Source organism: Neltuma alba, unplaced genomic scaffold, assembly GCF_004799145.2.
Source record: "Neltuma alba isolate B1F8T4 unplaced genomic scaffold, ASM479914v2 tig00007324_pilon, whole genome shotgun sequence".
Classification (NCBI taxonomy): domain Eukaryota; kingdom Viridiplantae; phylum Streptophyta; class Magnoliopsida; order Fabales; family Fabaceae; genus Neltuma; species Neltuma alba.
The window spans coordinates 30,436-44,600 of NW_021634751.1; the positions used below are offsets into that span (position 1 = coordinate 30,436).

Sequence of the window (14,165 nt, forward strand, 5' to 3'; positions counted from 1 at the left end):
CAATCTTATAATTAAATTTTGTAGTAAAAAAAGTCACCAACTTTTTCAATAAACGTTTCTTGAAATTTTACATATATAAGCAACTACTCAATGAGTTGAAGGAAATTTGCACAGGGTAATAATCTTTTTAAGCCAAAATATAAGAGCTGTTTGGAATTAAATTTGGTCATAAATAAAAAACCTTAATCTATTTTATCTTTTATATTTATTATTATTTTTTCAAATGAACTTACAAATTGATGTATAATCTAATGCTATTTATAAGTATTTTAGGAATATCATGTTATATTTCTTATAATACTTCTGATCCTTAATATAAGAGTCGATTTGACTTTCAATTTGATCCTAAATATAAGACTATAATTCACTTTGTCTCTCATATTTATTCATTTTTTTAAAATAGTCTTTGTAATAGTTACATATGTTAAAGATTTTATGGTAATTATAGTTAATACACATGACTAATAAGAGTATGTTAAGTAATACAACACCTATTTATTATAAATAAATAATTTAATAAAATTTCTTAATTTACTCAAATTAGTCAATTAGTTCTCATATTAAAAATAGGAAGTGGTAATTTACTAATTTATTCTGTCTTCTTAACCTACCAAATTAATATAAGAAGCTCTAAATAAGGACTCAATGAGTTGAAGCAAACTAAGGGGGAATTATTGCATTCACATTGCTGTATTAAATAGAGTTTATTTATCTTGAAAAGTGGCAATTAGGATTGCATTTTCTCAATTCGAAGTCAGTTTCTTCCCCCTCAAAATGTGAATCGATGCTAGTCAATTAAGTTAATTAAAATTATAAAGAAAATTAAATAACAACACAAATCATGTAAAGCAGAACAAATAAATAGTTGAGATCCCATTGATTAGGCACAACTTGATATTATACTAATAATGATGAGGGTGAGGTCCTTTTGTGGGTTGATGAGCTCATTTCTTGCGTAAAGGAATTGGATTATTGAGACATATAATCGCCTTGTTAATGATGAGCTCGTGCCCGTGAAGAACAAGAAATCATTGTTACCTGTCAAAAGAAATAAATCATTTTTATATGTTCATAAAACAATTTTTTTAGAAAAATAATGCTTATTTGATTTTAAATATAGAAGCTAATTAAATGGTTTATTTTGTTTCAAAATATTGTCTTCTAAATTTATAATTTTTTTAAACTATTTATATTGAGCTTCCATCAATGAATAATTTCAACACAAACGAGTTAAAAGAGTATTTTAGAGAAACTACTGCATATTTTAATAAATAACTAATTTAATTATTTTTACAAATTTAGCTTATAGGGACCAAAAGGATTACTAAAACTAACAGGAATCACAAAGAAAAGAGCCCTATTTATAAAATAAAATTTTAATTCACTTCTTTATAGATAACTATTTCACTCCATTTAAGCTTCCGTAAATAAAGTTAAATCGCATCTTCTAGTATATTAACTAAAGTGTGATAATTAAATTAAACAGCTTTTGTGAATGAGATAAAGTGGATATTAATGATATTTTTTTGGGGAACGAAGAACTGAATAAATAATGCTTATTGGTAAAAGATGAAATTCAAAAAAAAAATTATAGAGGATGAAATCAGACAATTCTTAACTTGTTGTGAGAGACAAAGTAAAAAAGTTAAGTATTTTGCTCCGTACAATTTTTTTTATCGATCACTTTCTTAATTATTTTCCGTTTAATTATATTTTTCTTTTTTTAGAAAATATTTTATATTACATGTCCTTTTTTAATTTCAAAATAAAATTTAATATTTTTAGATACATATTTAAATTTGTGTATAGTATTAATTAGTAACTTTAAATATAATTTTTTATTAAAATTAAAATTAATTAAATTTCATACCAACCATCCAAATCCAGTGGTCACCGCTTTAAGTTGCAAATCTTTACAGCGTCATCTAAAGCATAAACCCAGGCATGCCGCTTTAATTCTGCAATGACGAAACTACCCTTCATTGCTTGACTCCCTGCCATTCAATTCGCCCGTGAACATGAACACTGAAACCCTAGGGCTAGGGTTTAATTGTTCTTTCGATTCCCTGCATAAAGCAAGCATCTTTTTCACTGGCTTTGGGATTTTATAATTATTGTTATATTCTGCGATTCTCAATCTTTATTTATTGAGATTCGTTCTCGTGGATTTTGGTCTGATTGATCGCTCGGTCTTTGCTTCGGTTCGGACTTCATCGTCCTCTTGGGGCTCAAATCCATGGTCATCAGCCTACGATGGACCCGGTGCACCCGACTACGCCTCCAGTTGAGCATGAAGAAGATGAGTGGGGTACGGTATCTTCCTTCAATTTCCTTTTTTTTTTTTGGTTGCATCGATGGGGTCAGTAACAGAGTTGGGATGGATGAATATTTGATCGTCGTATTCTGATAAGTGTAATTTTTCATTTCTCAATTTGAATAGAACATAATTTAATACGCCAAGTTGTTTTGTTGGGTTTGCATTCTGTTGATTTTTATGGATTGTTAAATCTGGGCGGAATTCGTGTAATTCACACTGTAGATAGACTGTGAAATTCATTGTTAATCCTTTCTTGTGAGTTTGTGAATTTGTGAAGTATGAACATTTTTTCCTCTTATTACAGACAAACAGTTCCGTTTCATAATTCATAATATACTCGAATGCACATATCAGCAGTTCTCAATAGAGTTTCAATTTTGTTTTGGTATATATTTTCAAGATAACTAACTCGTCAAAGTCTATAACATTCTTGTGGTAATAGAAAACAAAAGAAAAATACTGGATACATTCAAAACCATGTTCGTCACTGCCCAGCCACACCCAGGTATATGTGAATACGCATAGCCTTGAAAGATTTGCCGCAGAATATGCAACTCCTACAGTTTACAGCCCTGAATATTCGCTACAGTATGAAATTGAACAGGGCTTTAGTTGTCAGTTTCTGACTTTGACTAGGAAGCTGGTTTGTTTCGGTTCCCTGTCAGATATGGTGCATTTTAACTCTGTCTAATGTGTTCGCCAAAAATAATAAAAGACTCCGTCTGATGTTTATAAGTCTCTTGTGCTAGACCGGGATGGCTTTGTTCGCCAGACACACACTTATCATCTGTGACTCTATTTGGTTGTAGACACTGATGGATTTGTGATTCCAAGTTTGGGAATTGGAAACTCAGATGAAAGCAGACCTTCTGCTCCTGTTATAGAATCCTCTAATTCTCCTGCACAGGTCAGCCGAAGCTCGTGTTGTTTCTAATTAAAGATGAATCATAAATTTGGAGCTGGTAGATGATCGAATTGGCTGGACACATTGTGTGATGCTTACTCTAATTGTTTCTGTGCAGCCTAAGAAGGAAGAGAACATTTATCTGGGACCTCACGGAGCGCCTCCATCTCACTCAAAACAGCAAGAACTAAACTCGTTGAGCCGAAAGCAGAGATTCAAGCAGAAATTGAAAGAAGCGGATAAGAAGACTAGTAGCGGGATGGGCAGGGAGAATAAGATAGATAATCTGAGAGAGCTTGTGGGTGGTGGTAGAGAAAGTAGGGGTATGGCAAAGGGGTCCCCAAAGGACTGGCTAGATCCGCATTGCCACGAATCTCAGTTTGAGAGGAGGTGACATAATGCTGTAATTGGAGGTATTATCTTTCTGTTTATTGAGCTGCTCTTGAAGAAGTTGCACTCTGTTTTATTGCCTGTTTTTTTTTTTTTTCCCTCCCTGGTAGAGTTTGATGATGCATTTCTGGCTGAAGTCTCGAATGTCATGTATCTTGACAATAATTTTACCACTTGACCTCTTAATAAGACATGAAGGTCTTGCTGTGGCTGTGGCCCATGATATCATCTACCTGTTTATTGAGGTACTGTTGGAGAAATTGCACTCTTTTTAATCGTCCTTTTTTTTTTTTTGGGGGGGTGGAGTTTGGTGATGCATTTCTTGCAAGAGTTTCCAAATTCATCTATCTTGGCAATGATTTGCACGCAAGTTTTCTATGTGAAGGTTATATGCTTACTTTGGCATTCCTATGTTAGAAAGTCCCTTTTTGTCATATAAGCTTTTGAACCATTGTGGTTGTCGAAGTTTAGTCCTCTGATTTAACCCTGTGATCATATCATACAAAATATAAAATGTACAAGGAATCTCACTATCCAGGAGTTGTGAATATTGAGGCTTTTGTTTGAAAATTATTATTCTTATTATCGGCTCTGTGCTTCTCTTTGCCCCTTCACTTTTTTGAGTAGCTCTTCAATTATTCTCCTCTCTTTTTCCTGGAGAATTTTAGCTGTTTTCTTGCAAACAAGGCCAACCACTGCCCCACCCCCACCCCCACCCCCCCCCAAAAAAAAAGGATATATCATTCAACCAAAGTAAATAATTAGAGGGCGTGGGGGCAAAGTTCCCAGCAGAGGAAAAAAGAGGGCATTCAACTTTGAAAATAAAGGCAAACAACTTTATCGGATCCAACTTTACCAATAAGATAACCTGAGTTAAGTTTATTGGGAGTGGTTCGTAAGTCATAACTATTCGATTCAGTAAGTGGGGAAGTTCTGCCGTGTCGGCATACAATATTCCCCGCTCTGAATCGAACGGCTGAAATTTACCAGGCTTACTTGATAGACAATCAATTCGTGATTTCAACGCTAAATTCACATATTATTAGTATTATAACGGATGGATGTCACATCGGTACTGGCAATATCCGGCGGGAAGATAACTCAATGTTGCGAAGCAAAATGAGTAGTGGGATCCTAATAACCAATATATATGTATACACACACACGCGCGTATGCATATACTCCTCCGGTCCTAATTATAAGACCCAATTGATTTATTTGAGGAGATTAAGGAAGTAAGTTAAGTTGGTTATTTATAATAAATAAATATTGTTATTCCTAAAATATCCTTGCTAATTAAGTATATTGGCTAAAACTATCATTATTAGAAGGATTATCTTAAAAAAAAATACATAAATATAAGAGAGAAAATGGATTGGGTCTTATAATTAGAACCAAATAAAAGTCAATTGGGTCTTATAATAAGGACCGGAGGAGTATAATAGAAGTGTGCAAGTTGTGATTATAATTACCAATATACTCCCTGCACCCTATTCACAAGAGACACTTTTTTGAAGGGATATGTTTTTTTTATTTTTTATAAGAGATATCTTGGAGATGTTTAAACATTTGATTTTTTTTTTTCATGTTTACTCTCAATTAATTACATATTTCCCGTATTATTTTTTCTTCCACATATTTTCTCATTCTTGTTTCACTTATTTTCTGTTCTACCCACATTTTTTTATAGATGAGGATGTTTTTGGAAAGTAAACTACTTTTTTTATACTTATTATTTTTATTTTTAATTAATTTTAATCATTTTTTGATTAATATAATTCAGTTAATCGTCTCGTATAATAAAAAATGGAGTGGAGGGGTTATAACTTTTCCATCATTTTCCTGAGATGCGACGTGTGTGTAAATTGTGGGACTTGTGTCGTGGAAGGTAGGTTTCAGGGGGGCAGACTAGAGATGAAAGGACTCTCCCCATATTTGTGTCTTCATCGGACGAAGCTAACACAGTGCAGTACAGGTCCTTGATTAAAGCCACAAAAAGGACCGTACCAAAAAAAAGGGGGCACAAAAAGGAGCGAAGGCCCAACAAATGGCTCGGTCTTTTCGGAGGCCTTTCTTTGTAACCCAGATTCAACGGGTTACATCACAAAACTAGCTAATTGGTCGGGACAAAACCAAATGTGAGGAAAGCATATACATATGTATATGTGTATGTAATGTATATATATGCGGTACAAAGTTTTCATAAATCTTGGAGGAGAGATTGAATAAATGAACGCTTATATAATATGATGGATCCTGCCCATCTAGAACACTTCATTCTGAAATATAAACGACTACAGCCAAATCATCACACTATATACGGAGAGATTGACGAAATGAGAAATACTAGAAAGAAACACAACCCAGAAGCTGCAATATTTTCGCTAAAAATTATATATATATATATATATATATATCGAGTCTAAAACAGCTTTTCAATTTTTGAACGGAAATGGCGCATGATAGCAAGAAATGGGAATGGCAAAGAGATCGGCATCAAGAGCAGAATGTCCAGCGAGAAGTTGGCAATCAAAATGGAGCAAAAGATTGGCAAGAGAGGTTCCAGGGCAAATCCTTCTTCCTGCTCCAAAAGGGATGAGCTCAAAGTTGAAGCCTTTGTAATCAATCTCAGAATCCGAAAACCTTTCTGGCAAAAATTCTTCGGCTCTTTCCCAACAAGTTGGGTCTCTCCCAATGGCCCAGGCATTCACAAACACCTGAGTTCTTGAGGGTATTGTGTAGCCATTAATCCCACAACTCTCACTGCTCTCTCTTGGAATCAACAATGGCTCTGGAGGATGTAGCCTCATCGTCTCCTTCAACACAGCCTTCATGTATTTGAGTTTCTCGAGTTCTTATTCTTCTTCATTCACATACCCTTTCTTCTTAAACACTTGCCTCGCTTCTTCTCAGCAATTCTGGGTTTCTCAGCAATTCCAGAATTACGTATTGTAACAGTGTCGATGATGTTTCAGTTCCAGCAACAAATACGTTCTGTAATTTATTTTGGAGAATCATGCAGAATATGAGAGCAGCTTATTGAACCATCAGCCATTGCAAAATTTTTTATCTTTTAATCACTTGTGTTGGAAAGTTTTTTTCCTCTTGTTTATTAAAGCTTATATTTTTTATTTTTAAAATGTATGGAATGTTTAAAACTTTGTTTAGTCATTAATTATTATTAAAGTTTTTTGGTTTTTCTCAATTATTGTAGGCTAAACAAATTCTCTAGTGCGCCATATGGTGCAAACATATATACACACACCCACATAGAATAAACGAAATGAAATAAAAAAATTATAAAATTTTAATAAAGGACCAAATGTCATTAATTAATCTGTCACTGATGATTCACAATTTCACATTACTGTTATTTTAAAAGTTGACACTAAAAAATTGACAGTAATAATTCAAACTTTTTTGGGAAAAAAAATTTAGAGAAGCCTAAGTGATGATAACTATCTAATTACTGTCTAGGGTTAAACTAAAGGCTGGTCTCGTTAGGCTTGGGTCTTCTTGATAAGAAAAACCACGTATAAGTTCTAAAAATTTATTTTGTTTTCTTTTTGATAACGAGAGTTACAATACTAAAAATTAAAAAGACTAAAAACCTGTTGAAATTCTAGAAAGCTTGAATTTTATGATTTTAAAATGCTGAGGGAGATAAATATGAATAAAAAAAATTAAAGTAGTAATTCTGAATTTTTTTCCCTCAATTTTGAAAGCATCAAGGGTTAGCTAAAAGGAAATACTTAGGCGCATGCACTATAATATTAATATATTATAGCTATATAATACTCCTCTGATCCTTAATATATGACCCAATTTTTGAGTTAGTTTTGATCCTAAATATAAGACCCATTTTTCATATTTATCAGTTTTCTCTAAATTACCTTTATGGATACTCCCTTAACTATAATCAATTAGAAGAGGGAGAGGAGGTATTAAGAAAGATGATTATGGCATTTTAGGAAAAAAGTGTCACTTTTCTTATAATTAACTAACTTACCTAACTTTTTTAATCTAATCAAATTAGCTAAATAGATCTTATACTCCTCCGGTCCTTATTATAAGACCCAATTTGACTTTTTATTTGGTCCTAATTATAAGACCCAATCCATTTTCTCTCTTATATTTATGCATTTTTTTTCCAAGATAATCCTTCTAATAATGATAGTTTTAGCCAATATACTTAATTAGCAAAGATATTTTAAGAATAACAACACTTATTTATTATAAATAACCAACTTAATTTACTTCCTTAATCTCCTCAAATAAGTCAATTGGGTCTTATAATTAGGACCGGAGGAGTATTAAGGAACGGAAGAGTATAAAACGTACAAGTTATATGTTACCAAAAAGGGGTACAAGTTTCACCAAAAAAAAAAAAAAGGGGTACAAGTTATGACGGCCCCAAAGCCAATTAAGTTGAAGAGGTTTGGAAAACCCGAAAGTTGCATGCAAAGTTTACCAAGATAACAGATTTCACGTTGTTGATTGTGAATGGAGATTTCCCATTGTGTCCTCTCAAATTCAAGAGATCATACGGAAGACTCTTATCTTCTCCTCTGTTAATACTCCTACATACTCCCTCGTCGATAAACTTCTGAAGAAGCACGTCACATTTCCGATGAATCTCCTCGAATCTCCGCCTCTCTCCGGTGATCACATGAAGCCATTTCTGTGAAGGAAATAAATCGCTCACACCGAAACCCTTTACACTATTCACCATCTCCTTCACAACCGAACTTAACGCCTTTTGATCTATGGATGTATCACCAAAAGCTCTTCTCGTAACAATTACGAACGTCAAGGCACGAATCTTCTTGCTCAGGTTTATTGCATACCCACTATTTATAGAAATGTCTCTTACGAATTTTCCCACTTCTGCTTACCTTATGGACTGGAATGACCTCACTCGTTTCGTACTGAACAGTCGGAGCGTGCATGGTTTCCTTATATGCTTCCAGTAGAGTCCGTATCGAGGAAACCCAATCTCACTGCAATTGTACAGTAGGATTTCTGCACTGAGAAGATTGGGTCTTTGAGCAAAAATGAGATCATGGGTTTTGAACACTTGTTTGGCAACTTCAGGGGAAGAAACCACTATGGTTGATCTTTCACCCAGTTTGAGATGCATGAGAGGGCCATACTTTTGGGCTAAGTTTCTAGGGTGACGTAGGGTTTATCATAGCCAATAACAAGATGGTGTATGCTTCCCGGAAAAGGCGGAAAAGGAAGATTCCATGGCCCCGGGGGAAGGTTCTTGTGGGTTCTATATCCGCTTCTGACTCTGAGAAAGATCATCAAAGACAGGATAAAGAGTAGAAGACTCAGAGACATGAAAATGGAAGGCGAGAAGAGGAATTGAAGCTCCACGAAGAAACGAAGATGGGGATCAGGTGAGTTGTGTGGGTTACGTTCGTGCATGCATACACGTTATTTATAGTCATTTTGTTGATCTTGTTCGGTAGGGATAATGATCTTGGGATTCTTGTTTCCAAATCATTAAACTATGGGGACCAAACTACTTGTCTTTCAAATGGGGCCACCAAATTTTATTATGCGTGTAAATGGAGCCACCAAATTTTATTATGTGTGTGTGAACAATGTGTCGAAGTTAAAACATACTTAAAAAAAAGAAATAGGCGGTTCTATAATAACTAAAATTTAATTGGGAAGTAGTTCAAACATTTGAATCAATCACAAAGAACATCCGCATGGCGTCATTTGGTATTTTCTTTGAATTTATAAATTGTGGACAGCCCCAGCGATAGAACTCAATATGGGCACAATATCGGGCTCTACAAATCTCTTATATTTATAGCCAGGAATTCCGGTGCAATTTCTTCTCGAGCCAGGTTGAAAACTGAGAGTAAAAAAGGAAGAAAGAAAGCGTTTAGGTTTAGGATTAAAGGCTCTGAAAAAAGGGGTCAGGCTAGACATTAAGCTTATTTCTGTTTTAATTACTTTTTAACATATCTTATTCTCACAATGCTTAATTTTAACTAATTGTCTGCCTGAGTTCCAAATCCTAATGGCGCACATTTTGCCTCTTAAGTTCAAATAATTGCACTCTCTGACTCTCACTTGCTCATGGCTCTCAGCCAACACACACTCTCGTTTGTTCTTTTCTTGGTCTTTCTCACTGTTCATTTGTTCTACTCAAGCAGTGGCAATCTGCGGCCCTGCTACTGATGATTTTTGTTTGGTTGTATTGTGCAATTTGGGTTTTACAACATTTATATGTGGTCCTTTAGATTTGTATTGTGAAAGTTGGACTTTGTATGTGATGCTGTGAAACATAAATTCAGAAAAACAATCATTTGGGCTTATCAGCTTGGCCTTGAGTCGCTAGCTCAAACAATAAGAATTAAGCTTTTGAGCTTGAGTCCTTAGATTGTATAAGATTGAGAGTTGAGACCGTTGTACTCTTTTTCTTAATTTTTTTTATTTAATTCAATTATTGATTTTTTAACCTTTATTCATCATTGTATTTTGTAAATGGTACATTGATGACAATCGCGCGCGGGCACACACACGATCAACATAAATGGTAAGATTTTCTCTTTTGATGAAAAAATGGTAAGATTATTTGATGTAGTGGCAATGAGAGGATACATATCTGTCTATAGGATCTTGGACTTTTGCAGGGTTTCCCAAAATTGATGTCAACCACACAATTGCTAGGAAAGAGATCATATATATAGGAGCCACATTGACTCTACATATATTAATAATGCGGTAATATCTGTGGTTCTTTTCAGTTTAAAATATAAGTCACTTCTAATTATCTTATTCGAATCAAAGAAGAGCGATTAACTCTTTTTTTTTTGGTTACAAACAGCAATAAACTACTGAGCTATATCAGACAGAACAAAATTGACAGCCAAATCAGGAGGTGAGTAAAGAAAACTTATTCCCTCTGCAGCACTTAGTGATTAACTCATTAATTCTATCATAAATTGAAAGAAGTTTTGATTTTACATCTATTTAAATCTGTCTCGCCTCTCTCTTCTTTCTTCATATCCAATGTGTATCACCAATAAATAAAAGGTAAAATTAAAACATGATAATTACTAACTACTAATTAATAATTTAGTAGGTGACTTATACTATGGCTCAAGAATTTCTCCCAGGTGATCAACGACTTTGTAGAATTGAAGAGGCGGTGTGATGATAAGAAATAGGAATGGCAGAGAGATTCTCATCAAGAGTAGCGTGCCCACTAAGAGGAAGTTTCCAGTCAAAATGGAACAAAAGATTAGCAAGAGGAAGCTCAACATTAGCGAGAGCAAGAGTGATTCCAGGGCAAATCCTCCTTCCTGCTCCAAAAGGGATGAGTTCAAAGTTGGAGCCTTTAAAATCAATCTCATCAGAATCCAAAAACCTCTCTGGCAAAATTCTTCGGCTCTTTCCCAACAATTGGTATCCCTCCCAATGGCCCATGCGTTCACAAACGTCTGTGTTTTTGGGGGTATTGTGTAGCCACTAATCTCACATATCTCACTGCTCTCTCTTGGAACCAGCAATGGCAATGGAGGATGTAGCCTCAACGTCTCCTTCAACACAGCCTTCATGTACTTGAGTTTCTCAAGTTCTTCTTCATTCACGTACCCTTGCTTCTTAAACACTTGCCTCGCTTCTTCTTGTGCTCTGCTCAACAGTTTTGGGTTTCTCAGCAATTCCAGAATTGCATATTGTAGCAATGTGGATGATGTTTCGGTTCCAGCAATGAACACGTCCTATGAATTTAATGGAGAAAACAACCATATGTTTATCACTTGAACATCAACAATTTCTCATGATCGTCTATAGTTTCCTCTAATGAGCTTGCTAATAAATTAAAATCTAAATTTTGATGGTCGTAGTTTAAAAGTAGTTTGTAAATTAAGAAGCCTAAGTTAATAGCCTGGAATCCTTTAGGAATCAGAAGCTTCAGACATAGTTACTGTCAATAAGCAAGTTCATCTTCCGGAACACCATCATTTTTCACCAAAAGCTACTTTACAGCATGATATTTCTCAAATAATACAAGTCTTTTTTCTTCTCTTTCTTTTAAGATTTGCAATCAAAATTATTCCTTTAGAATGTACAATCATAAATTCTGTCATATTTCTTGTTGAGTACTCTGACTGATCTTTTTAATGAAAATCATTTTGTCTTTTTTTTTTTTAAAAAAGAAGAAGTTTAAGGTAATAATTTTTACATAATTTAAAATTTTTAGGTCCACTTAATATTCCACTAGATAAAGGAATAAATTATCTCTTAAAAATCTTTAAAAACCTTGTTGATAAATAATTTATATGTTTTCTGTAAACGATTTTTGGCCCTAAGACTTAATATGATTGGGTTCATGTGGTCTAAACCTTTTGCTATGTTAAAAAAAAAAAATTGAAGTCATTTATAATAAAATTTATTATGTTTATATCTTTGATTTCCTTTTCATTTTGGAAAAATTAAAAAAAATACTATGAAAATTGCAAAATCACAAATCAAGACCCATTACAAGACTTGTATAGGTTTTGATAACAATTAAATGGTAAATGATAACAAATTTTTAATAAAATGCCTGATTTGCAATTTTATAGTTTTTACGGTTTTTTTAATGATTTTTCCTTTTTTGTCTTGTTTTTTTAAAAATATTTTTGGGCAAATGGTGCTTCTTATAAAATAATTGGCCAAGTACACACAGCCACAGGGTCTGTGTTCTGCATATACTACCTACTGTCACTCTAAGCAAGATCATATCATAACTAGGGTCGGAGTTAGGATTTTCTTACCAGAATTACAGATTTGGCATTGTTGATTGTCAAGCGAGCTTCTTCTGATCCGCTGTGATCTCTCAAGTTCAAAAGATCATACAGAAGACTCTGATGATCTCCTTCTTCTCCGTCCCCACTCTTTGAATCGTCGATGAATTTCTGAAGCAAGGTGTCACAATTCCGGTGAATCTCCTCGAATCTCCGCCTCTCTCCGGTGATCAAAGGAAGCCATTTCTGCGAAGGAAACATATCGTTTACGCAAAAACCTTGAACCCGAACCATCCTCACCATCTCCTTCACAGCCAAAATAAACGCCTCTTGATCTTTACATGAATCCCCAAAAGCTGCTCTCGTCACTATCACAAACGTCATTGCATAGATCTTCTCCCACAGGTTCACTGCACGCCCGATGTTTGTAGAAATGTCTCTGACCATTTTTCTCACTTCTGCTTCCCTTATTGATTGGAATGATTTCACTCGTTTTGGACTGAACAATTGGAGTGTGCATAGTTTTCTTAGATGCCTCCAACGGATTCCATAAGGGGAAAAGGCAACCTCAGAGGAATTGTACAGGAAGATTTCTGCACACAGAAGATTAGGTCTCTGAGCAAAAATGAGGTCGTGCGTTTTGAACACTTGTTTGGCAACTTCAGAGGAAGAAACCACTATGGTTGATCTTTCTCCAAGCTTGAGATGCATGAGAGGGCCATGCCTTCGGGCTAAGTTTCTGAGGGTGACGTAGGGTTTATCAGAGCCAACAACAAGATGGTGAATGCTTCCCAAAAAAGGTAGCTTCCATGGCCCTGGGGGAAGATTCTTCTGGGATCTACTTCTGGCTTTGAATAGGATTGTGATCAGTGAGATGATGAAGAGAAGGAGACTCAATGGCTTGAAAATGCCGGGGAAGAAGAAGAACAGGAACTGAAGCTCCATTGAAAATGGAAGATGCAGATCATAGGTGAGTTGTTGGTCAGTGATGGTTGCTATTTATAGGCATTTGATGATCTTGATTTGTTGTTGAGAGGCTAAGCAAGTTTAGTAATATGAAACTAATTTTTCATTTTTTTTTATAATTCGTTAAGTTGGGCAATTATATTTCCGTTGTGCATTCATTTAATTAAGTCGAAAACGCGCTAATATATTGCAGTGAATTGTGAAATCGATAAATGAAAAGACCTCTTCTTAATATATAATTATAAAACCATTTTTAAAATGATAACCATGGTAGAAAAAGAATTGAGTTAGAGTGTTAAAATACTACCATGGTTATAAAGAGTTTGACTTATTTCGAAAACGTCCCAAGTAGCTCAGGATGCATAAAACACCCATGGGTTTAACAATGTAGAACAAAACCTCAAGGCACAGTAACCGCCCACAAGCCCAACATAATATTCATCCCACAAAGACTTAGGGCACAAGAAACACAGGGTGCTCAACCCAGCCCATAAGTCATACATCGCACACAGCAGAGTCTTATGGCCTGCAGCCATTTTAACAGTATTCCATCAAATACAGTCATCCAAACAAAAGAAAGTATATGTCAACACAGTTGTGGGCCCTAAGATGGCAATATACATAACATTACATGCCTAAACCAAAAGAGGACTACTAGGCTATGCTCGCCTATGCCTCTGGTTGCTTCCCTTCGCGCCGAGCCAAACTAGATGGCTCTCCTGAAAAGTATTGATGAACAGCGGGGTGAGACGTAAAGTCCCAGTAACCAAGTATTAATTTATGACATATACAAGTAGGATGGCAAGTTGGTGAAGTAGTGCTTAAATATAGTTTA

General features: G+C 34.8%; 2 protein-coding genes and 1 pseudogene across 2 annotated transcripts; 1 reads left to right on the forward strand and 2 right to left on the reverse strand.

Moving 5' to 3' along the window:
- The first annotated feature begins 1,955 nt into the window (after positions 1-1,955).
- LOC114752298 (uncharacterized) lies at positions 1,956-3,871 on the forward strand. The gene is made up of 3 exons (XM_028941032.1): positions 1,956-2,308; positions 3,127-3,224; positions 3,340-3,871. Exons 1-3 carry the CDS (start codon positions 2,254-2,256, stop codon positions 3,613-3,615), a joined length of 429 nt encoding a protein of 142 aa, XP_028796865.1. The 5' UTR covers positions 1,956-2,253; the 3' UTR covers positions 3,616-3,871.
- A 2,175-nt stretch (positions 3,872-6,046) lies between these two features.
- LOC114752301 (tabersonine 16-hydroxylase 2-like) lies at positions 6,047-6,445 on the reverse strand. Its single transcript, XM_028941036.1, has one exon. The coding sequence runs from the start codon at positions 6,443-6,445 to the stop codon at positions 6,047-6,049; it is 399 nt and encodes a 132-aa protein (XP_028796869.1).
- A 4,217-nt stretch (positions 6,446-10,662) lies between these two features.
- LOC114752302 (premnaspirodiene oxygenase-like) lies at positions 10,663-13,309 on the reverse strand (annotated as a pseudogene).
- Between the last annotated feature and the right edge of the window lie 856 nt (positions 13,310-14,165).

Bases quoted from the DNA above. Each gene is read 5' to 3' on its own strand.
- LOC114752298 (XM_028941032.1), top strand. From the start codon at position 2,254: ATGGACCCGGTGCACCCGACTACGCCTCCAGTTGAGCATGAAGAAGAT. The intron at 2,309-3,126 runs GTACGGTATCTT...ATTTGGTTGTAG, and splicing joins GCATGAAGAAGATGAGTGGG to ACACTGATGGATTTGTGATT. The intron at 3,225-3,339 runs GTCAGCCGAAGC...GTTTCTGTGCAG, and splicing joins CCTCTAATTCTCCTGCACAG to CCTAAGAAGGAAGAGAACAT.
- LOC114752301 (XM_028941036.1), bottom strand. From the start codon at position 6,445: ATGAAGGCTGTGTTGAAGGAGACGATGAGGCTACATCCTCCAGAGCCA.